The sequence below is a fragment of the Triticum urartu genome, chromosome 3, assembly GCF_003073215.2.
Source record: "Triticum urartu cultivar G1812 chromosome 3, Tu2.1, whole genome shotgun sequence".
Classification (NCBI taxonomy): Eukaryota; Viridiplantae; Streptophyta; class Magnoliopsida; order Poales; family Poaceae; genus Triticum; species Triticum urartu.
Genome location: NC_053024.1, coordinates 46,388,059 through 46,410,066, shown reverse-complemented (window position 1 = coordinate 46,410,066; position 22,008 = coordinate 46,388,059). Strand labels below are relative to the sequence as shown.

Below are 22,008 nucleotides of genomic sequence, written 5' to 3'. Positions count from 1 at the left end.
AAATATGTTCATATATGTTGAACTATATGTTGGAATTCAGTTTTTCGTTGACCACCATTTTTGCTTTGATGAGATGTTCAAAATGAGATCAATGTTGAATATATTTTCCAAATTGATTTTTTGATGTGTTACCAAGAGATATACAAGCTGGAAAACACGACCATGTCTCGTGGGTCGCTCCTACGGCTCACGGGCCGACCCTTGCCACCACCTCAACCCCCCCCCCCCCGTTGCCATTGTCAGCGGCCTCTGGCCGGCCCATGGTGGCGATGGGACGCCCCCTTCTCCCCTCCCCTGCTCCCCAGTATGCTTCTTCTCCCACCAATAGGCGACGCGACACGGATCTCTCCACTGCAAGTGACCTCCCATCCTGGTCGGCATGACCTTGCTTAGTGGCAGCGCGACCCTCAGCAGGAGCGGCGAGGTGCGGGATGCAACATTATTATTATGCATGCTAACTAAGCAATTTTGATGAGGTGGTATAGAATTAAACGAAAAAAGAGGGTTGGGTATCATATCATAATACTGTATCATAATAAATGATATGCTACTATGTGTTATGCATGACAATAAATAAGGTCATCTATGATACTATGCATTAAGAAGGTACTATCATACACTAGTATCATATGCACAATACAAAGTTAAGGTACTACCCACTACAGACAACCTTATTAAGACTAGCCATAGTAGAGAGTAACTTTCACTAGTACATGCACATACTACCTCTATAGTGAATAGTAACATAAGTATGATGTCATGCAAAGCTCATACATTATTGTCTTGGGATATGTGAGATGTTACAATAATGTTGGCCATAGTGGTGGTGGGCTGGTCGTAATGGCGAGTATCATATACTAGTATCCTGCATATGATACTAGTGTATGATACTACATTCATAGTGCATAGTATCATATGTTAGTATCATAGATAACTCCATTTATTACCATGCATGACACATAGTAACACAACATTTAATATGATATGGTATGATGATATGATACTCTTTGTTCATTTAATTCTATGTCACCTCAACAAATTCGCTTAGTTGGCATGCATGATACTACCTATGATACTCCCATTACGACCAGCTGTTGGTATCATGCACTCAGGACTAGTAAACACGCTGATGTGACATACAACTAAAGAAAAGAGAGATGGCTAGACCTCTTCCAATGCATGTGTGCTTAGATAAGGTACTAAATGCATTAAGGGGCTTAGCAACTAAACTCCCCAATTAATGCACAGGTGCTTAGCTTTTGGTCGCTAAAATTCTTTCATTTAATTAGGTATAGACTTAGATTTATGTTTCCCACCTAGGTACACATGCTTAGCATTGTTTCTTCCTGACATCACCATACTACTTTTTTTTATTAACATGCCACATCATATTTTATGCTTAGTTGACAATCTTAGCACGTGTACAAGGTGGAGCATTGGGAGAGGTAGAGTAACATAGGTAGATATCATATCATAATAAATGCTATGATACTATATGTCATGGATGACAATAAATAAGATCATGTATGATATTTATTTATGATACTATGCACTATGAAGGTAGTATTATACACTAGTATCATATGCATGATACTAGTGTATGATACTCCCCGCTATGAGTAGCCCAACATATTATGTTACTCCAATCCTCTCTCTTTGATAATTACTTGACATATCAGTTTTTCTTTGTCTACAAGGCATCTATGTTACTACCAGCTAAGTTACTCTCGCTATGACAAATCTAACACGATTCAATAAGAAAACAACACTTCTCTTCCGGGTGCTGATGACTCTGTGCCTGCCTAAAATAGACTATCTGGACGGATGTCATCATTCAAGTGAGACCAACTCTTTTTTCTGCTTATGCAGAGGCAGGGATTCAAGCTTCCTTTCTGAAAAAAGAAAACTATTCTTTCTTCTTGGACATACGAGAGTCTGGTAATGGGTTTACGTTTCTAGAATTCCGTCCTGGCCGTGATAGCATTGTTTATCTTATTTCTAGGCGCTCACCTCTTCGCGCTCTATTGTTCAGACGAGCAGGATGACAATTGCATTCTTACCTGTAGCCTGTAGGCATACACCAACTAATTATTCCAGCCATACAAGTAGCTGTTATTTGGAAGGACAATATTCTGGCCCAGCCCTGATAATTTAGACATTTGTTTGGGACTGCTCATGAAAGCTATGCCATGAGGGACATGCGACTGAAAAAGAAGAAATCACATCCAGAAGGAATTTAGAATGTTGTCGTAAGATCATATTAAAAGAAAGAGAAAAGTATACTTTTCGTTCCTCAATTCTTCGCTAAGTTTATTTTTTGTTCCTCAACTCTAAAACCAGACAGAGTGCACCCCGAACTCTCGAAACCGGTCATTTTTCGTCCCTGCGACTGAGTCAACCCGGTTTTGACCACACGTGAACAGTACACATGATGAACAGTAAATTCAAAAAAATAGCAAAAAAATCTGAAAATTTATGACATCAAAGATACTCAGTTAGCCACGTGTGTGCAAATTTTTGACATGTTTGGAAGTTCGAGGAGCTCGCAGCAAAAAAAGAAAAATTAAATCTACTCTGAAGTGAACAGTACATTAAAAAAAATTAGAAAACAAGTCAAAAAAATTTGAAATTTTTTGCCATTGAAGATGCTTGGGTGGTCAAGGTACGTGCAAATTTTCGTGGTAAAATAAGATCCGAGGGTTTGGAAACCACCCGAAGCGGCACGCACACGTACGCTATTTTGTTTTTATTGGCATGACCTTCTCGGTTGTCATTTGACCACGAAAATATGTACGCACCTTGCACACCCGAGCATCTTTGATACCAAAAAATTTTAGATTTTTTTGCTATTTTTTTAATTTTACTGTTCACTTCAGAGTAGATTAATTTTTTATTTTTGCTGCGAGCTCCTCGAACTTCCAAACATGATGAAAATTTGCACGCACATGGCACACCTGAGTATCTTCGATGTCATAACATTTCAGATTTTTTTTTATTCTTTTTGCTCTATTTTTCGAATTTATTGTTCATCTGGTGTACTGTTCACACGTGGTCAAAACCGGGTTGACTCAGTCGCAGGGACGAAAAATAATCGGTTTCGAGAGTTCGGGGTGCACTCTGTCCGGTTTTAGAGTTAAGGAACGAAAAGTAAACTCAGCGAAGAGTTGAGGGACAAAAAGTATACTTTCTCAAAAACTGTACTTTATATCCTTATAAACTTCGCCCAAACTGTAGCTTTCGTCACTGCTTCATCAGCAACACCCACACGTTCTCCACCCTTTTCTTCGATGCGTTTAATATTGTATTGTGCACCGGTCTTGCCCTTGCAGCATGCCATGTGGCTCGTCGCCGGCGTCTAAAAAGATCACCTAGGCCGATCCCACATAATTAAAGTGAGCCCATGGCTGGTTTCGCCCTGTCGTGTACTTCACTTGCGTGCGTTGAAGGACTTCCGACGGGCGGAACATTTTCCGTATGTCTGAGGTTCCTTCTGGATGCATGCATCCACACAATTGCTTTAAGATTGGTAAATTTATTTGCTCCTAAACCCCTTGGTTACTGTGTGTGGAGGACGTATCTGCTGCAACCGATGTTCTTGTGCTACGGGTGCATCAATGTCAAAAACTCATGCGAAAACTTTTCAAAAATTCTATAAGCAAATGAGTACATGGACACAATATATGTCTGTCATGTCATAGAATTTTAAATTCTACTCACACCTTGATAAGCAAAAAAGACAAATCGTGACATAATGTTGTTAATTTAAACTGGGCCAATCATTGGGGCCGCTTGCACTACCAGAGCTGAATTTGTTGTTTTTGTTTCTCTTGTTGTGAGTTGAATTTAGCAACGAAATTTTACAACATGTTAGATGTATGCTATCTCTTTACACTCGATTATTTTTTAGATTTCTTAGAACTAATAGTACATGCTTCTGATGTTCAGTGCACCAGTAGCACAAAAACTCTGAGTGCATAGGATACACTCTGTGTGTGGGTGGGGGGTGGGGGAGGGCGGTAGTAGTACCTCCCCGTGTGAGGTCTGAGATTAGCTCCGTTATTCTCCTCATCACTGTGCCTTCCAGAGTGAAACAAGAGGGTTTTCGATAAGGTGGCTCATGTCGATGATCGTTGTTGATAACATTTGTGCCGGGTTCGCTTTGTGGAAGCTAGCTAGGGCTAGACTAGGTGGGGTGGAGGAGGATAGTTTCTTCGGGGGTTTTCGGTGGTCCGTTTGAAGATGATCGGAGAGGGGGAGGATTCAAATTTAGTAGGGGTAATAAGGTCATTGCCCTGATTTTCGCCTGGTCGGGACGATTTGTTCAACGACCTATATTTTGGTACGAGGGAGTATATAACAAGTCTGGATCCCAAGTTTGTGCTTGAAAACATATGTAATCCTGCCTCGAGCCGCAGAAGCTGACCCCGTATTCATTGAGGTTTTCCAGATTAAAACTAGATAATTTGGCAATTCCTGGCATACCATGTGATTTCACGCATTCACCTTTCTTTCATTCTGGACCTTCTGGTGCATGGACATGCCGTGCAAAGTGTATATATTCAAGACCACTGCAATGATAATAGCAAATATTGTTGCAGCAAATGTTATCGCTACAGTCCAATCTAGCACGGTGGTGGCTGCAGCAAGGCCGACACTGGTCAAGTTCGGCTTGATGGGGACCACCATGAGAGCAAACCCGGACATAAAGGCTGAGGTGATTAATATGATGCAGGCCTTGGGAGATTCAGTCTTCCCATGAAGGAACCCTCCAAAGATGGCGATGATCGCCATAAAAGACCATATTGTGATTTTGACCACCCCCCCCCCCCCCCCCCCCCTCTCCGCCTTCCACTTGAGGTGCGCCTCTTGGTACTCACTGGTGTTATTGTCCTGGGATGCTGCACGGCCAACACAGTGCTCCATGAAAATGTGGACAGCGGCTGCAAAAACCCAAGGGGCGAATGCTGCTAAGATGGCGAACTCAACTATAGCAAAAACCTCTGCAAGAACTGCACATGCTAGCAGCAAATGCATGAAGATAATCGCCAGCCACATGCATTTGATGATACATCCTCTGAGCCTTGGACTGTTGATCTCTAGTACCTTAGCACGGATCTCCATGGAGAGCAGACTCTAGATTGAAGTAGTGAACACCAAGAAGATGGCTACAAGAATAGCGCTTCCGGTCTTCCCTGAACCACCAGTTACATTGTAATTGACCACCAAGGCAACCACACCTCCAATAGCAGAGCTGCTGATGGCCGACACCAACTTAAAGGTAGCCTCCAACTGCTATTCTGTCTGAATCTTCCAAAAGCAACAGTATTGGGGACCGACAGCAATGAGGTTGGTCAAAAATTGAACCGTCATCTAGAGGCTCTTCTGTTTTGCTGCAAGGCGAGAGTTGTTGGCTGCACACAGTCGCTTCAGTGAAAGCATAGGACATGGACGAGGGAAGCAGTTCCAAACTGAACGTCCACGATCCGCATCTCTCGTGCGAGTAAGCGCGGTTTGCAGACGCACCTGACGAGCAGCCTGGTCGTCTTGGCAAGTGGCCGCTGCATGCGGCACATCTCCGCCGATGGTGCCGCCCTCAGCAACAAGGCATGGCGATGCATGACCTCAAGACTGGCTGGCAGGCGTCCAGCTCGGGGCAGCGCGGTATATCGGATCGGTCGTCGGCGACCAGATTCTCTGTGTTCGACCATCCCCGTCTTGGATGTCGATCTCGTCTTCCCGCGAGCCTTCCCCAGTTACCCACCTCGAGGTGAGTTTGAGGGGCGGCCCGCAGGATCTATGCTTCTCGGTGTCCGTCCCCTTCCTAGGCAGACGGCCGCTGGTGGTGGCTGCAGCCTGCAGATCCACATCTCGTTCTTCCTCTTTTAAAAAAAAATATATAAGGGGGCATGGGCCATCGAGTTTGTGAGCTCGAGCTCACCCTTTACCACAGTAAAATCCAAAATATTTGTCTAAAAAAAGTGAAATCCCAAATATACTAGAAGTACTATTTAAAAATAACTCGCAATAAACATCGATGCGTTTTTTGCATGTGTGCAAAATTTTACAATGGAATGTTGTCTGGACAGAAAAAAAATCAATGCTCCAAAAACATTGTTTTGAAAGTATTTTGGAGCGTTGATTTTGTTTTTTCGCCGAGACCTCCATGCATGTCATTCCATTACAAAAAATTTCATGCATGTGAAATGCACACCAATGTTTGTTGCCAAAAAAATCAGATTCTTTAAATAAAGATGATATATTTTTTTCCAGATTTTACTGTGACAAAGAGTGCATGTGAGCTCGAGCAGACAAGAGCAACTTCACACGTTTCTGTTTTCTTGATATACTATCCAAGAATGGGACATCGGCACGACTAAAAAATTAAATTCAAGGCCAATGAGTCTTTTGCACCGGCTTCAAAATGAAATTGGGGCAAGGGAGCCGGTCGCAGCTGGCCCTTCAAGAAGAGAGAGTCGACTCAGATTCCTTTGCCTCAGGTTGTAATATGTTGTTACAATAGCACAGGGTTTTGCAAGTATGTTATCTTTTGTGTTTATAGATGAAAAAATCAAACCGGTGACCGAAAATTTCTTATATTCTAAAGTTACAAATATGCTAACTCATAATATTAATGGGGATTCATGGCAGAGATTAGATTATTCGCATATGTGCCTTGTCTCGTTAAGCGAATAAACTCTAAATATCCTAACTTGATATAAAATCAAGTTGCTAAATGATGCTATTTAAAATGATGTTGCTCTAATACACATCTGATATTAAAAGTGAATAATGCTTAGCAACAAAAAATTAAAACACATATGCATTTAAGAGTTTAGTTGCTAAGAGCATATCTGGCGCCCTATATCCATCTCAAACGCCCGGACAGGTCGTTCGGACACTGGCCGGTCACAAAAACCGACCCAACTGGAGCTCTCAAACGGGCCTCAAACGCCCGGGCTGACCGACACCCCTCATGTCCGTCTCAAATGTAGGACAGATATGGAGCGGCCCGGGCCTGTCCACCACGTCAACCTGGCCCACCCTGACCCCACAAAATTCCCTGTCTGAAAGAAATCCTAGCTCATTCTGCTCCGCTCCACAACGCTCCCATTTCCCCAATGCGTCCAATCCCTAGCGTCGGCGAGCATGTCCAGCACCGGCAGCCACTCCAATACCTAGCAACGTCGAGCATTTCCGTATGTGGATATGTGTTATTCGTCAGAAAGGCCATATATTAAGTATCGCACGTCCTTACAAAGACAAGCGTATTTGGATGTTTTCAATTCCATGATATAATTGTTTTCATTTTTGAAACTGATTTTGAAGAAAATATCTTAGATTAGAAAATATAATGGATTACCATTTTTTATAAATACTCGACTGTTTAAACCACCTTTTCACATTGTCACTTAATTCTATTAAATAAAAACTTAAGAGGATTAAACCTAAATGGACCGACCCATGTAATTTCCCCTTAGGCGATTTGACCTCTATTCTGCGCTGACGGAAATTCCTAATCCACGCTCACTGGTCAAATAGGCCCCCTATATCCATGGCATGTGTGTAGATGGACCAAGGCCCGTCACTGGTTTTCATGGCCGACCCTTATCTTTTTCGTGGGTTTTCTGTTCAGGTTAGGTTACTTTCGGGTATTTTTCCATGGTTTTTCTTTTTCCCTGACTTTTCTTTTTTATTTTCGTTATGATTTTATAAACATATTTGAATGTGCATAGTCGAACTTTTTAAAATACAGGATGGTTTGTCATTTTAAATTTTAATTATAAATAAGATATATTTTGTATACATGGATACTTTTTAATATACGATGAATATTTTCAAAATACAGGATCAACTCTTTTCAAATGCATGATGATTATTACTCGAGGCAAAATAACCAATGGGTAACATAATTTTTTATCATGGGCATACAGGTAAAAATCATTGAGTTATAAATTTAGGTAATCTTTACATTTTAAATATATTTCTTATCTTAGAATAAATGCAGGTCTCTCATGTTGCACTAAGTTAGAGGAACTTTTTTACTATATACTATATAGCTATGCATTCCCATGTAATCTTACAAACTCACTGCGAACCCCTTGTATTCTAAACCGTGAATTCAATACTCCAAAATAATGATACGAGCCCTTAACAATGAACAGAGCCTCGTGGGTGCCTTGTGTTTCCACCCGGCGGCTGCTGTGTATGGCGGCAATTCCCCACTCCTCCCAAAGGAAACACACCTCGTCTCGGATCGAATTTGTTCCATTCTTTCCTTCCACAAGAAAGAAAAGGATCGATTTCACGCAGTGTAACCAGCCAGACGAATGTTTTTCTGCGCTCCGATCCTGTGCATATGACCCTCATTTTCTTCCACCGCCCATTTGATTGTGTTTGCGTCACCCGGAAGTAATAAGAAGACCAGGACTGTTGGCTTCTTGGAATGATTTACGGTTTCGCTAAAGCACATCTAGATGGGTTTTAGGTATTGCACATCTAACCTCTATGTCATTGATTTTATGCTGAGATTCGTGCGAGCGTTTTCTTTTGTCTTTTATTTTCTTTCTTATTTGATTGATGCATTTAGATGCGTAATAATTAGGACACATCTAAATGTGTCATAGACAGATCTGAAAGTACATCTTTGCATATCTACTGTGTCCGGAGTTACTATCGGACATGGTCCGGTTGCAGGCGCTTCGACGAGCAGCGAGAGAGGGCGGCACCTAGGCCGCCGCGAATGTGAACATTAAAACATGTGCCATGGAGCCTGAGCTCCACAACAACTTTTCCAATGCTACTTGCTACTCCCTCCATTCCAAAATATAGTGTGCCCGCATTTCCTAAGGTTGAACTTTGACCATAAATTTAACGAGCAAGACCGACTGCGACAGGAGAAAAAGTTACATAATTGAAAACTTTTTTCGAATACGAATTCACTAATATAACTTTTGCTCCCGCCGCAATCGGTCTTGGTAGTTAGATTTACGATCAAAGTTGAAGCACGGGGATAAAGAAAACACTACATTGTGGAATGGGGGGAGTACGTCTTTGCATATCTCTGTGTCCGGAGTTACTACCGAGTCGGCGCGGTTGCGGCCCTACGAGGAGCAGCGACGGACGGCGGCACCTTGGCCGCCGTGCATCGGGTTACCTTGGCCGGGGCGTGCTAATCGAGGACGGCGCCAAGGATGACACCGACGTGCTCCCGGTGGGTTCTGCGCCATGGCCAATGTTGATTTCTCGTGGAATTCTTTGTATGTAGAAACAAAGGCCACTAGTAGTCAAATAAGTGACAAAGAAAATGAAGCAACTAATCTCGTTTATTGTTAATTATTTGATCACGTGGCACTTGCTAATTAGCAAGTGCTACTTTTTCCATACGACTTCCAGCATCTGGCGTGGTTCCACTAAGTATGCTCCTAATCCATTTGTTTTATGTTAATACATACAAGTTGCTAGTACTGATCCTACAGCTTCCCCGCCTTCAACGCCACCACGACGGCCAGCCTGGTTGCCGCCACGAACACGACCGTGGTCGGGCCGGCGGCGCTGCTCTTCCAGCCCGAGATCGACTCCACCGCGGCCAGCATCAACGTGTCCGAGGGCTTCCTGCTCCTCCCGGACACGGTCGACGTCTGGCGCGCGGGCGCGGGCGGTGGGCTGCTGCCTGCGCGCGAGGCGTCCTTCAACACGAGCTTCACGGTGGAGAGCTCCGCCACCCCCGTCTCCTTCGTGCTCCTCCTCGACAGGTCCCCGCTGTTCAACAGCCGGACGGGCCTCCGCGGCGCCAACGGCTCGGCCGACGCCGTGCCCGACGCCAACGCCACGGCCAGCGGCCTCGCCGCGGTCGAGGTCGGCGCGGTGAGGTCGTACTAGCCGGAGTCCCCGTACGTCGGCCTCAACGTCACCGTCACGCCCAACGGCCGCCGCGCCGTGGCCGTGTGGGTCGAGTACGACGCCGCCGCGCACGTCCTGCGCGTGTACGTCGCGGCTGGCGGGGAGCCGAGGCCGCCCGGAGCCCTCATCGACGCGCGGCTCTCTCTCGCCGGCCGGCGCACCACGCAGACCGCGATGGTTGGGTTCTTCGCCGCCACGGTCCGCGATGTCTTCCTCGGCGTCCGTGACTGGGACCTGACGGTGGACAGGTTAGACGCCGGCGGCAAGAAGAGAACGTCATGGTGGGTGATACTCATCGCGGTGCTCGGGTCCGTGGCAGCCACAGCCGCCATTGTCACTCTGGCGGTGCGCTACTTCGTGTCGAGGCGCCGGACGCGCAGCATGGAACCCAAGCAATAGTTTGTAGGACTGCCATGTGTTCAACCCATGCATACCATGTATAGCCCTGTAGACGTCTACTATCTCTAAACCGCTGTGTTTTACTATGTTACTTCCATGTTTGAATTCATATTTAACGATTGAATTAAGATCAGTTTTTCTTAGGAGAGAAAGCCACTTGGTGCACTTTATTAACTCAAATCAAAGTTACATCATCCATAATGACCGGAAATTTAAAAAAAACGGGGGGGATCACCATCCTAAACAAAAGTAGAGTTCGAATCAAAACAATGTGTGAAAGAAACCAACACCTATACGAAGAGCCTTTTGAAAGCAATCCATCAAAATAACAGAGTAAGGGCTCCAGATTTCAATCACACCATTGTAAGCTTGAATAATTTCCAGAGAATCTGATTCAACAATCACCGATTGACATCCAAGATCTTCCAACTGTTCCAGCCCTCGCTGAAGTGTGATCGCCTCTGTTGTTGTCGTGTCATGGGGATGATTTAGCAGCCACGACGCCCCCGCCACAGCCTCACCACGACTGTTTCGAAGAACAGCAGCCGCCGCACCCTTCTCAAAATAAGCTGCCTCGACGTTTAGCTTCTACTCCCTCTGTTCCGAATTACTTGTCTTAGATTTGTCTAGATACGGAGGTATCTAACACTGAAATAAGTCTAGATACATTCGTATGTAGACAAAACCAAGACAAGTAATTCGGAACGGAGGGGGTACGATTTAACTGGAGGTTTCTTCCACAACACCTTCTCTGGTTCATTCAGATTAGTGGCTCGACTGAACTTACTTGTGATTGCCAAGATAGCGAATGCAGTACTTATAGGATTAAGGACTTTTTCTCCCTTCGCAAACTCTCTCAGCTGCCACGAAATATACCATGCGCCAATGATCAAAGACTCCCTGAGGCCCAATCGGCCAAGCACAGGAGGATGGCTCGCTGGCTGTGTGAGAAGCTCCTCAAGAATAACACTCCTGACCTGTCAATATTAATCAATCACTTCTTCTGTTAACGGTTGCATTCCCAGTTCTGTCCACACTTGTTTTGCCCTTCTACATGTGAACATCAAATGGCGTATATCTTCTGCTCCTTGCTCACACAGGACATTGCAGGTGTACCTTAATATGTCGATTTGCTAGTACTGCCATACCATGGACAATCCCATGCAAAGCACGCGTGGCAAATACTTTTATCTTACTTAACATAGGGTTAGTGGCTATCTGGGAGTTACTGTCGCGAGGTATACGGCCACAGGGTTTGTTTTCCGCTTTATTTCCGGGTCAAGGTTGTTTGCTTGCTGAATTTTACATTATTAATAATATATGGCTACATGCATCGTTCTGATGTACAGGCCGGGGTCATCCTCTTAAAAAAAAAGTCCCAAACAAGATTAATATTCATTGATCCTTTCCCATCACTTCTTCTAGTTTGTGCACCGTACTGGTGTTCCCACTCAACAGGAAACATAGGTTGTTGTACTTAACAGGAAACATAGTTTTCTAGGTTTGCCATTCATTTATAATTTCCTTTTTTCGTACCACCTTGAAAGTTATGGACAAGGAAGCCCAATTTCACCCCATCCCCAAGCCTTTGCCGCGGGGCTTTTTTTTTTTTCGCAGTGGTTTGGTTCGGTTCTTTTTTTCCTGTGCAAGAAAAATCCAAAAACCAGAGAAAAAAAACAAAACCATGTACGCGGCACATATAGTCAACACCAAATTCTGAGAAAAAATGGAGTAGAGTGTATCACAAACCTTGCCTAAATTCTGTATAAATTGAGAATTTTCACTAAATGGGGTACTATCTTTCCAATCTTTTTGTAAACTAATTATTGTACATCTTTCCAGTCCTAATGAATCAACACGCAAAGCTCTTGTGTGTGCCCAAAAAAAAACCCGGGTATTATATCTGTCAAAAACATGAATTTGCAAGTAAAAATGAAATTCACTCAAAAAAAGGTACTGTCTAATGTGTTGGATTCTAATAAATGCTCTACCTGTAAACAAATATAAGACCGTTTAGATTACTCCTACTTAGGAGTACTAATTATGTCGATAAGCGTCAGTCACATCATCACGGCAGCAGCACGAGATCATCACGAGCACATCTGCTGCAGCCATGCGGCGGATCCAACGGTGCATAACCGGGTCGATCGTGCCCGAAAAATAGCTTATGAAATGAACAGTATTAAAAAACTTGAAGATACAAATGGGGTTGTTCATTCTGGAGATGCAATGGGCCAGGCTGCTACTTCTTACTTTCAAAACATCTTCACTGCCGACCCCTTGCTTGATCCATCTCCTATTGTACAGCTCATGCAAACACATGTTAATGATGAAATTAATGAGTCTTTATGTGCTGAGTTTACTGAACAGGAGATAGCGGATGCTGTTTTCCAAATTGGACCGCTAAAGGCCCCGGGATTGGATGGATTTCCTGCTCAATTCTTCCAAAGAAACTGGTCCACAGTGCGTGCAGATGTTATAGCAGCAGTTAAGGAATTCTTTAACTCAGGTATCATGCCAGATTCTGTTAATGATACAATCATTGTTCTGATTCCGAAAATTCCGAACCCGGTTAAATTAACTGATTTTCGCCCTATTAGCCTTTGTAATGTTATCTATAAAGTTGTTGCTAAGTGCCTGGTGAATAGACTGAGACCTCTACTCGATGATATTATTTCTCCTACTCAGAGTGCATTTATTCCGGGTAGAATGATCACGGATAACGCCTTAATTGCATTTGAGTGCATCCATTATATCAAGCAAGAGAAGGACCCAGAAAAAAGTTTCTGTGCTTACAAGCTTGACCTTTCCAAGGCTTATGATAGGGTTGATTGGAATTACCTTAGGCAAACAATGGAAAAGATTGGTTTCACTCACAAATGGGTTGACTGGATAATGACATGTGTCACCACTATGAGATATTCTGTAAAATTAAATGGAACAATCTTGGATTCATTTGCACCGTCGCGTGGGCTACGGCAAGGTGATCCTCTATCTCCGTACCTATTCCTGTTTGTTGCAGACGGTCTGTCTGCTCTTTTTGACAGTGCAACCAGACTAGGGAATGTTTTTCCTGTGAAGATACGTCGTAGCGCCCCGGGAATCTCTCATTTATTGTTTGCTGATGATACACTCCTATTCTTTGAAGCAAAACAATCTCAGGCAATGCATGTTAAGAGTATTTTGAATGCTTATACTGCTGCTACTGGACAATTACTCAACCCTGCAAAATGCTCCATCCTTTTTGGGGAATATTGTCCCATTATTCAGCAGCATGAAGTCAGAGCCATGCTCCAAGCTGATACCATAAAATTTGAAGAGAGTTACCTTGGTTTACCGACTCCTGGTGGTCGCATGACAAAAGGTAAATTCCAAAATCTACAAGTTAAGCTGACAAAGAGAATGTTGCTTTGGGGATGCCCCTCACAAGGTGGTAAAGAAGTTCTTATAAAGTCCATTGCTCAGTCCATTCCAACTTATATCATGAGTATCTTTAAATTGCCTCTAGGACTTTGCGATGAACTAAATCAGATGATCCGCAACTATTGGTGGGGCTCAGAAAAAGGGAAAAGGAAACCCATTGGAAATCTTGGGAGGAGATTACTAAACCGAAGTGTATGGGTGGTATTGGTTTTCGGGATTTCAGGTTGTTTAACCAAGCCTTACTTGCGCGGCAAGCTTGGCGTCTCCTGACAATCCCGGACAGTCTTTGTGCACGTGTCCTACGTGCCAAATACTACCCTAATGGTAGGCTTGAGGACACTGTTTTTGCTGGTAACCCGTCATCATCATGGCAAGGAGTAGCTCATGGTCTTGAGCTTTTGAAAAAAGGGCTAATATGGAGGATTGGAAATGGCACCCAAGTGCGAATATGGAGAGATAGATGGATCCCTCGAAAACCCTCCTTCCAAATAATCTCTGCCAAGGGGCGTTGCAGGTTGAAGTGGGTGTCCGAACTCTTGGATATCAATGGCAACTGGGACGTTGCTGCAGTCCGTCAATGGTTTCCGCTTGATGCTGATGTAATCTTGAAGATCAAGAATTCCGTGTGCAACGAGGACGATTTTATTGCTTGGGCTGGAGAGAAGACGGGCATCTTCTTGGTTCGTAGCGCATATAGGATTGCCTTTGAAGAAATGAACCAGCCGAATCAATCTTCTTCCAGTAACTCTCCTGATGGAGAACGAAGAGCTTGGTCAGCTATTTGGTCTTGTAATGCTCCACCAAAGACCCGCATTTTTGCTTGGCGTGCTGCAAACAACTCACTTCCGACTTGGGATCTGAAGCATGCTAGGAAGCTGGAGGTTGTGGATTTATGTCCAGTTTGTGGCACTGAAAAAGAAGACACATTTCATGCTTTGTGTCGATGTCCCAATGCCAGGAATCTTTGGCTTGCAATGGCTGATATTTGGCCTATCCCCGATCTTAAAGACATGATGAACACAGGCCCGGAATGGCTTCTCCATGCCCTGTGCAAATTGCCTGATGAGCAGCGCCTGCACCTGGTTATGCTCTTATGGAGAATTTGGTACGTTCGGAATGAGGTAGTACATGATAAACCAGCACCGCCAGTTCAGGTTTCTGTACGCTTTCTTAGAAGCTATGTTCAGTCCATTTTGACAATCGCCAAAGAGTCAGAGAAAGACCCTTTGAAGGGGAAATCTGCTATGCTAGATTGTTCTTTTTCTGTTGCACCTGCGGCTACGTCTGAACTGGTAATTCCACCAGCTGTGTGGCTGAGACCTGAAGAAGGACGATTGAAACTCAATACAGATGGCTCCTTTGTTTCAGCGGACGGTACTGCTGGCAGCGGCATGATCTTGCGTGATCACAACGGTAATATAGTCCTCAGTGCTTGTCGTCATCTGTATCATTGCCTCAATGCTTTAGAGTCTGAACTTGCAGCCATCAGAGAGGGTTGTCACTTGCTTTACAATGGAGCGAGCTACCTATAGACATTGAGTCTGATTGCTTGGAGGCTATCAATCTGTTGAAGAAGGGAGAAATGGATAGATCTGCGAACAGTTTCATGGTTCATGAAATCAAAATACTCATGGATCAACGAAATTCTTGTATTACTCACATTTATCGTAGTCAAAACACTGTAAGCCATTTGTTGGCATCTTTTGGTAGAACTACGGGTCGTACCATGGTGTGGCTCGGATCTGGACCTGATGAGGTCGTCAAACTGTGTAATTCTGCTAGTAGCTCGGGCTACGTGAGTAATACAAGTAATTTCCCGCAAAAAAAAATGAACGTTCGCAAGACAAATTGAGATGTCGACGGCTTCCTATACGCTTTCCATGTTGTGTACGTGTCCGAGTAGTATACGTGTCGGTCACCAACGCCGACCCAAAACCGGGCCGCCGGGCACCTCCCAGCCCTCCACAAAAGAGAAGAGGAACGCCGCCTCCTCCCACGACGTACCCCAGCGGCGCAGCGCAGGCGCGATGGGGAAGAGCGAGCTGAAGGCCATGGCGAACCGGATGAAGGCCAAGGGGCTGCAGAAGCTGCGGTGGTACTGCCAGATGTGCGAGAAGCAGTGCCGCGACGAGAACGGCTTCAGGTGCCACTGCTCGTCGGAGTCGCACCAGCGGCAGATGGCCGTCTTCGGCCAGGCCCCCGACCGCGCCGTCGAGCGCTTCTCCGGCGAGTTCCTCGAGGCGTTCCTCGCCCTGCTCCGCCACGGCCACCGCGGCTCCCGCGTCGCCGCCACCGTCGTCTACAACCAGCTCGTCGCCGACCGCCGCCACGTGCACATGAACTCCACGCGCTGGGCCACGCTCACCGAGTTCGTCCAGTTCCTCGGCCGCCAGGGCCTCGCCACGGTCGAGCACACGCCCAAGGGCTGGTTCATCGCCTACGTCGACAGAGGCTCCGAGCAGGCCGCCAAGGCCGGGCTCAAGCGCAAGAGGGTCCAGTCCGAGGAGCTCGTCATTGCCCGGCAGATCGAGCGTGCCCAGAAGAAATCCATGGCCGAGGCCAATGGTGCCGACAATGGCGACCTCGGGAAGATTGAGGATGCGTATTCGGGACCAGGCGACGCTGATCAAGAAGAGTTCAACAAGGCAACCGGGAAGGTTGCGATCGCACTCCGGCGCGCTGCTCCGGCAACGCCTGAGGTTAAGCCAGAGATGAAATTTGGCTTGGATGAAGAGGAGGAGGAGGTGATCAACAACAAGGGGAAAGACGCAGGGAAATCAACGGGTACGAGGAGGTCAGCCATTGATGATCTGATGGAGGAGGAGGAGAAGGCCAAGGACCGGAGCAACAGGAAGGACCACTGGCTGTGCCCCGGCATCGTGGTCAAGGTGATGAGCAAATCACTGGCCGAGAAGGGGCACCACTACTACAAGCACAAAGGGCTGGTGAAGAGGGTCATAGACAGGTACGTCGGCGAGATCGAGATGCTGGAGAGCAAGCATGTCGTCAGGGTCGACCAAGATGAGCTCGAGACCGTCGTCCCACGGATCGGCGGGCTTGTGCGGATCGTCAATGGCGCCTACCGGGGATCGAATGCGAGGCTGCTCTCGGTGGACATGGAGAGATTCTCCGCCAAACTGCGCATTGAGAAGGGCCTCTATGATGGGAGAATTCTCGAGGCTGTCGAGTACGAGGACATCTGCAAGGTTGCTGATTAGTGAGATAGGGTAGAGTTTCATTTCAGATCCAGTAGTAGCATTTCAGAGGTTTTGCTTAATGCAGTGGACCTATGGAGCCAATGTACTAGCAGCTCTGACTGTTAGTTTTTTTTTTCTTCCAACAAAAGGTGCTTTTATTAATTCAAAATGTAACCTCCGTCGGATACAAAGCATAATGAGCAACACCCAGCCTATGACTATTAGTTGCCTGACAATATTTGAAATGGTGATTGTCCATGGAAAATTATGCCAACCATGCAAGGGTGGCATATAATTTTCATTTGCAGGAATAAACAGCCGCCCTCCTTGATGTTACAACACAATCCAGTAGTACAACATACTTGTTTCAGGCAATGTAGTTTGCAAAGGGTACGATATAAGCCAACAAATTTCTAGGCGTAAAATAAGAAGTTCAGTGTGTCCTGGTTGCAACCAAATCCTGTCTGCTGCAGGAATTACTTAGTCTTGATCTTCTCACTTTGATGAATCGCTGTGCAGATCCTCTTCCAGCTCCTCGTGGCGATCAGCAACGGTATCACAACCCATGAACTGTTTGCGCCGATGAAATATGCCCAGAAGTAGAACGGACTGGCCCAGAAGTTGAAGCCGTCCAAGTAGGCGGTGGTGAAGTAGACGATGCATCCGTAGAGCTGACCGAGGCACACGGCGAACTGGAGGATGTGGCTGTAGGACTTGCGCGATGCGATGGCATAGCTGCAATGAGAAAACTCGTGGTAAGATGAAAGTAAAGCTTGTGCATCATAAAAGTTTGAACAGCGGAGCTGGACTGAAATTTCAGATTAACTATATCGGCGATGGACTTGTGTACTAGGCAAGAAAATGAGCTTGCCATTTTTATAAACAAGTTCAGACTGAAATTGTCAAGAGGAGAGATTCTTCAGACCCCTGGAACAGGTTCAGTAAAAACAGTGCTAGTGCCTTGTCTTGCTATACTTTGCGGTCGAGTAGATCTAAATTTGGGTCAAACCAAGAAACGCAAAAGGTACTGAATTGTTTGTTTGCACATTTAATCACCAAGCATGTACTACAGATTTACTCAACCACAACTAATATCTGCAAGAACATCAATCTGCAAAATTATCATGTGGTTCTTACATTTTGCAAAATGCAATACTAAGCTGATAGAGTTTATACTTTTGAAAGAATATACTGGGCAGTAAGCACTCCAATTTCGCTCAAAATATGCTATTCTAACCCAGGACCGTCTAGATTCAACCAAATACTCAAACCATCACGATGCTTGTTTATTTCAGGGCCAGCAAAACAGTCCACAAGAAAGCACATGAAAACCAACTCCACCTTTCAAGAGTCCTGCAATCTGTTGGAATTCCATTATCTTTCATGCATCTTATCATGCAAATATAGAGCACTAGTGTTAATACAGGACCACCACACTACTTGCGGATCCTACGCAGTTAAGCCCATTTGCAGAACCATGTCTGAAAAATGCAGAAAACAGAGCAAGCTGCTGCTGCTGCTGCTTCGTATGAAGCACCATCATTCATAGCCAAGATGAGAAGACGTACACTGCGAGCAGCGAGGCGGGGCCTTTCAGCACGGCCGTGATTCCTTCGACGGTGACGGTGGCGGTGTCCCTGGCGACGTACCTGGAGTCACCCTTGCTGTACTCCTTCCCTGGACAAACACGAGAGCAGACACAACGACCTCAAGGACTCCATCTTGACCGATCCAGATTTGGAGCTAAACTAGCTAGTAATTGGGATTGTTCTTGGTGAAAAGAATCAGCATGGAGATCAACTTACAGACTTCGTCGAAGAAGTTGGGGTTGGTCTTGGTGAAGAAATCGGGGGTGAAGACGAAGGGGCCCTCGATGAGTATGTGGGTGAGGCCGGTGAACGCCCACCAGCACATGAGCAGGCGGTCGGTGCCGGACAACCTGCGGCATCTCCCTGCGCAGCGGAGGCGGAGGCGGAGGCGTGAGCTGACTGACGGCCGGCGAGATCTCGACTGGGGCGGGATTGGGGGAAGGTAATGTTTTTACCGGAGAGGAGCCAGACGGCGACGAGGACGAAGAGGGAGGTGCCGAGGTAGGCCCCGAGGATCTCGAGCTGGGTGAGGCGCAGCGGCACGTAGCCCGGGAGGTCCAGGCTCGCCGGCACGTAAGGGTGGGCGCCCATCGCCGCCGCCGCCGCCGTCTCGATCTGGGAGCCGGAGCTGGAGAGGGAGCAAATCAGCGCTAGTCAACCGGGGTGTATACCGCACTGGTGATGGACGATGGATGATGGGTCGGAGCTTTGTAACGGAGGCGGGCATGGGCATTGGGATCGTCGCCTTCTGGATAAGCAAATCAGATCCTGACTGTGACAACTGCAATCATCAATCATTCTTCTTTTTTAAATCAGGATTGGGGGTTCTGCACACTGTGATGCAATAATCATCTTCAATACGGCGTTTGAGCGTTGTTTCCTGTCTGAAGACGTTGTTGTTGAAGAATTTCGCCGTCCTTGTGGTGTCAAGAGAAGATTAGTGCGGATAAGATCGTTATTGTAGTTTGTCGATCTCTGTTTTGACCGCTTTGGCTTTTTTCTTCTTCTTCTTTTTCCATGCTAAGGCATGGCTTTGGTCTTGTATGACATTGCTATCTGTCGGTGTGTTTAGTGTGTTTAGTCTGTGTTGCCTTTGTGCATCTTAGCTATGCAGAGGCTGGTGTCTGCTCATTATCTGTTGTATTCACTTGATGCTTCATTTTGAGGTAATAAAATCCACCCTTTGTCGGAAAAAAAATCTTGAATACGATGTCATTTCAACTTGTAACATGAAAGACGTAATATAATAAACCTTCATTTCACTTTGGCCCGCCCGTCCACATGCGATTTTTGCCCCAAAACGCGACGCCGCCTACCCGACTCGGCTGCCTATTCCCGCCATCAACCGCGCCGCCGTAGTCGACGCCGATCTGATTGTGCCCCGCCGAGATCGCGCGACCGATTTGGAAATTCGTCGGAGCTCCAGCTGTCGTAATGGTTGTACAAGCTCTCGGCCACCTTCTTGTAGCAGTTTTCAGCCGCCGAAGCTAAAAAGGTGATGTCGCACGACCACCGCAATCGGCCGAGCCAGCGGTTTCTCGGGTGTTGCCTTCACCGGCGCCTCCACGCAAGCAAAGTCCTCCGGCAGCCACGCGGCTACCTGCAGCCATTGCCCACCCGGCACCCGCCATCTCAAGTCTGCAGCCGCCGCACACATCCCGACCCGCCGCTGGTTGATTCCTTCCACCTTGCCCGCAACGTGTTCGAGCAAATTCCCGCAATGAAAAAAAATCTTGCAAACTAGGAGGGTTTTTTTATCGGACATGAACGTGTAGTTTGACGGTGATTTCCGCATTGTAGATGAGTCGTGCGACTCCTCTTTCATGGACGATTCCTCGTCGGATGAGGAATTTGATATGAACGAAGAAGAGGACAGTGCTATGCGAGGGGCAATGCACAAGAGGAATAAGTCAAAGCATGGTGGTCCCTTATTTGGCCGTGAGTTCATCGGGAGAACGGGTTCAGAGCATGAGGGATTGATGTGCAACTATTTTGGTACACCACCCGTTTTTCCAGAGGGTACTTCCATCTCCGGTTCAGGATATCCAAAGATTTGTTCATCCACATTTTGCAATTTTGTGAACCAACATGATCGCTCCTTCTAGCATGGCATGGACAGTTTAAGGGTCGCGGGAAGGATGCCTGTTGGAAATATGCCCTAGCATCGCTCCTTTCTCCCGCAACTTTGTAACACACGAACATGCTACCATTGTCCGTTCTGTACATGCACATGCTATGTGGGTGAAATTATGATACCATCTCAACTTTCAACTTTTTTAGAGTTCATTTGAAATGCTTTCATGTCTTATGGTTCGGCCCTCGTAATACCATGACCATTAGTCCCTGGCCCATGCCAACTTTTAACTTTCAACTTTCTAAAACTAATGGCACTAACAGAAACTTTCAACTTTCATCTATTCTCATTTTTTAGTAAGTTAATCACAAACTTGTGATTCAAAGAATTCAAATTTTAACTATTCAAATTTGAAAACTAATGGCACTAACAGAAAGTTTATAATTTTTCTAAAACTAATGGCACTAACAAAAAGTTTATAATTTTGCTAACCTAAAAGCAAACAGAATTAAAAATTAAAGCAAAAAACAAAAAAAATGCAAAAAACAAATCAAAAAAAAGGAAAAAACTATTTTTATAGTAAAGTTAATCACAAAATAAAATAAATAAAGCAACAAAGAAAACAAAAAAACTAAAAAAGTGTTTTCAAATTTGAAAACTAATGGCACTAACAGAAAATTTATAATTTTTGTAAAACTAATGGCACTAACAGAAAGTTTATAATTTTGCTAACCTAAAAGCAAACAGAATTAAAAATTAAAGCAAAAAACAAAAGAAAATAAATAATGCAAAAAACAAATCAAAAAAATAGGAAAAAACTATTTTTATAGTAAAGTTAATCAAAGTTTATAATTTTGCTAACCTAAAAGCAAACAGAATTAAAAATTAAAGCAAAAAACAAAATAAAATAAATAATGCAAAAAACTAATAAAAAACAGGAAAATACTATTTTTATAGTAAAGTTAATCACAAAATAAAATAAAATAAAGCAACAAAGAAAACTAAAAAACTAAAAAATTATTTTCAAATTTGAAAACTAATGGCATTAACAAAAAGTTTATAATTTTTCTAAAACTAAAAGCATAAAGAATTAAAAAATAAAGCAAAAAAACAAAAGAAAATAAATAAAGCAACAAAAAAAACAAAAAATGCCACCTACTGCCACCACGCCTGAATACGACTAGAAAAACCTCACCATGGGCCAGGATTCAGGCCCGCAGCGCCCAGTAGCCCCACAGCATTGCAGTGACAGATGCCCGAAAGCCTGCAGTTGAGAGGAGTTCGGGGGTGGGCGTAGCAGCGCTTATAAACCACTTCCCGAGCCCTCTCAACTAGCGAGTGGGGACTAAACTTTGGGCGCGGGCAGCACAAGGCCATTGGTCCCGATTGGTGCACCCCAATCGGGACTAAAGGGCATTGTCCGTTC

At 45.1% G+C, this 22,008-nt stretch overlaps 2 protein-coding genes and 2 pseudogenes across 2 annotated transcripts; 2 read left to right on the top strand and 2 right to left on the bottom strand.

Annotated features, from left to right (window-relative positions):
* Nucleotides 1–4,491: 4,491 nt before the first annotated feature.
* LOC125546615 lies at nt 4,492–5,573 on the bottom strand (annotated as a pseudogene).
* Nucleotides 5,574–9,468: 3,895 nt separating this feature from the next.
* On the top strand, nt 9,469–10,339 carry LOC125546614 (annotated as a pseudogene).
* Nucleotides 10,340–15,749: 5,410 nt separating this feature from the next.
* Nucleotides 15,750–16,940, top strand: LOC125546613 (KIN17-like protein). Its single transcript, XM_048710803.1, has one exon. The coding sequence runs from the start codon at nt 15,750–15,752 to the stop codon at nt 16,938–16,940; it is 1,191 nt and encodes a 396-aa protein (XP_048566760.1).
* A 105-nt stretch (nt 16,941–17,045) lies between these two features.
* Nucleotides 17,046–19,233, bottom strand: LOC125542686 (probable 3-beta-hydroxysteroid-Delta(8),Delta(7)-isomerase). Its single transcript, XM_048705825.1, has 4 exons — nt 18,964–19,233; nt 18,725–18,871; nt 18,488–18,596; nt 17,046–17,654 (listed from the first exon to the last, which is right to left on the bottom strand). Exons 1-4 carry the CDS (start codon nt 19,097–19,099, stop codon nt 17,396–17,398), a joined length of 651 nt encoding a protein of 216 aa, XP_048561782.1. The 5' UTR covers nt 19,100–19,233; the 3' UTR covers nt 17,046–17,395.
* Between the last annotated feature and the right edge of the window lie 2,775 nt (nt 19,234–22,008).

Coding starts and splice junctions, on each gene's coding strand:
- LOC125546613 (XM_048710803.1), top strand. CDS start 15,750: ATGGGGAAGAGCGAGCTGAAGGCCATGGCGAACCGGATGAAGGCCAAG.
- LOC125542686 (XM_048705825.1), bottom strand. CDS start 19,099: ATGGGCGCCCACCCTTACGTGCCGGCGAGCCTGGACCTCCCGGGCTAC. Junction 18,597..18,724: donor CAACTTCTTCGACGAAGTCT/GTAAGTTGATCT, acceptor GTGTTTGTCCAG/GGAAGGAGTACAGCAAGGGT. Junction 17,655..18,487: donor CCCGCCTCGCTGCTCGCAGT/GTACGTCTTCTC, acceptor TTCTCATTGCAG/CTATGCCATCGCATCGCGCA.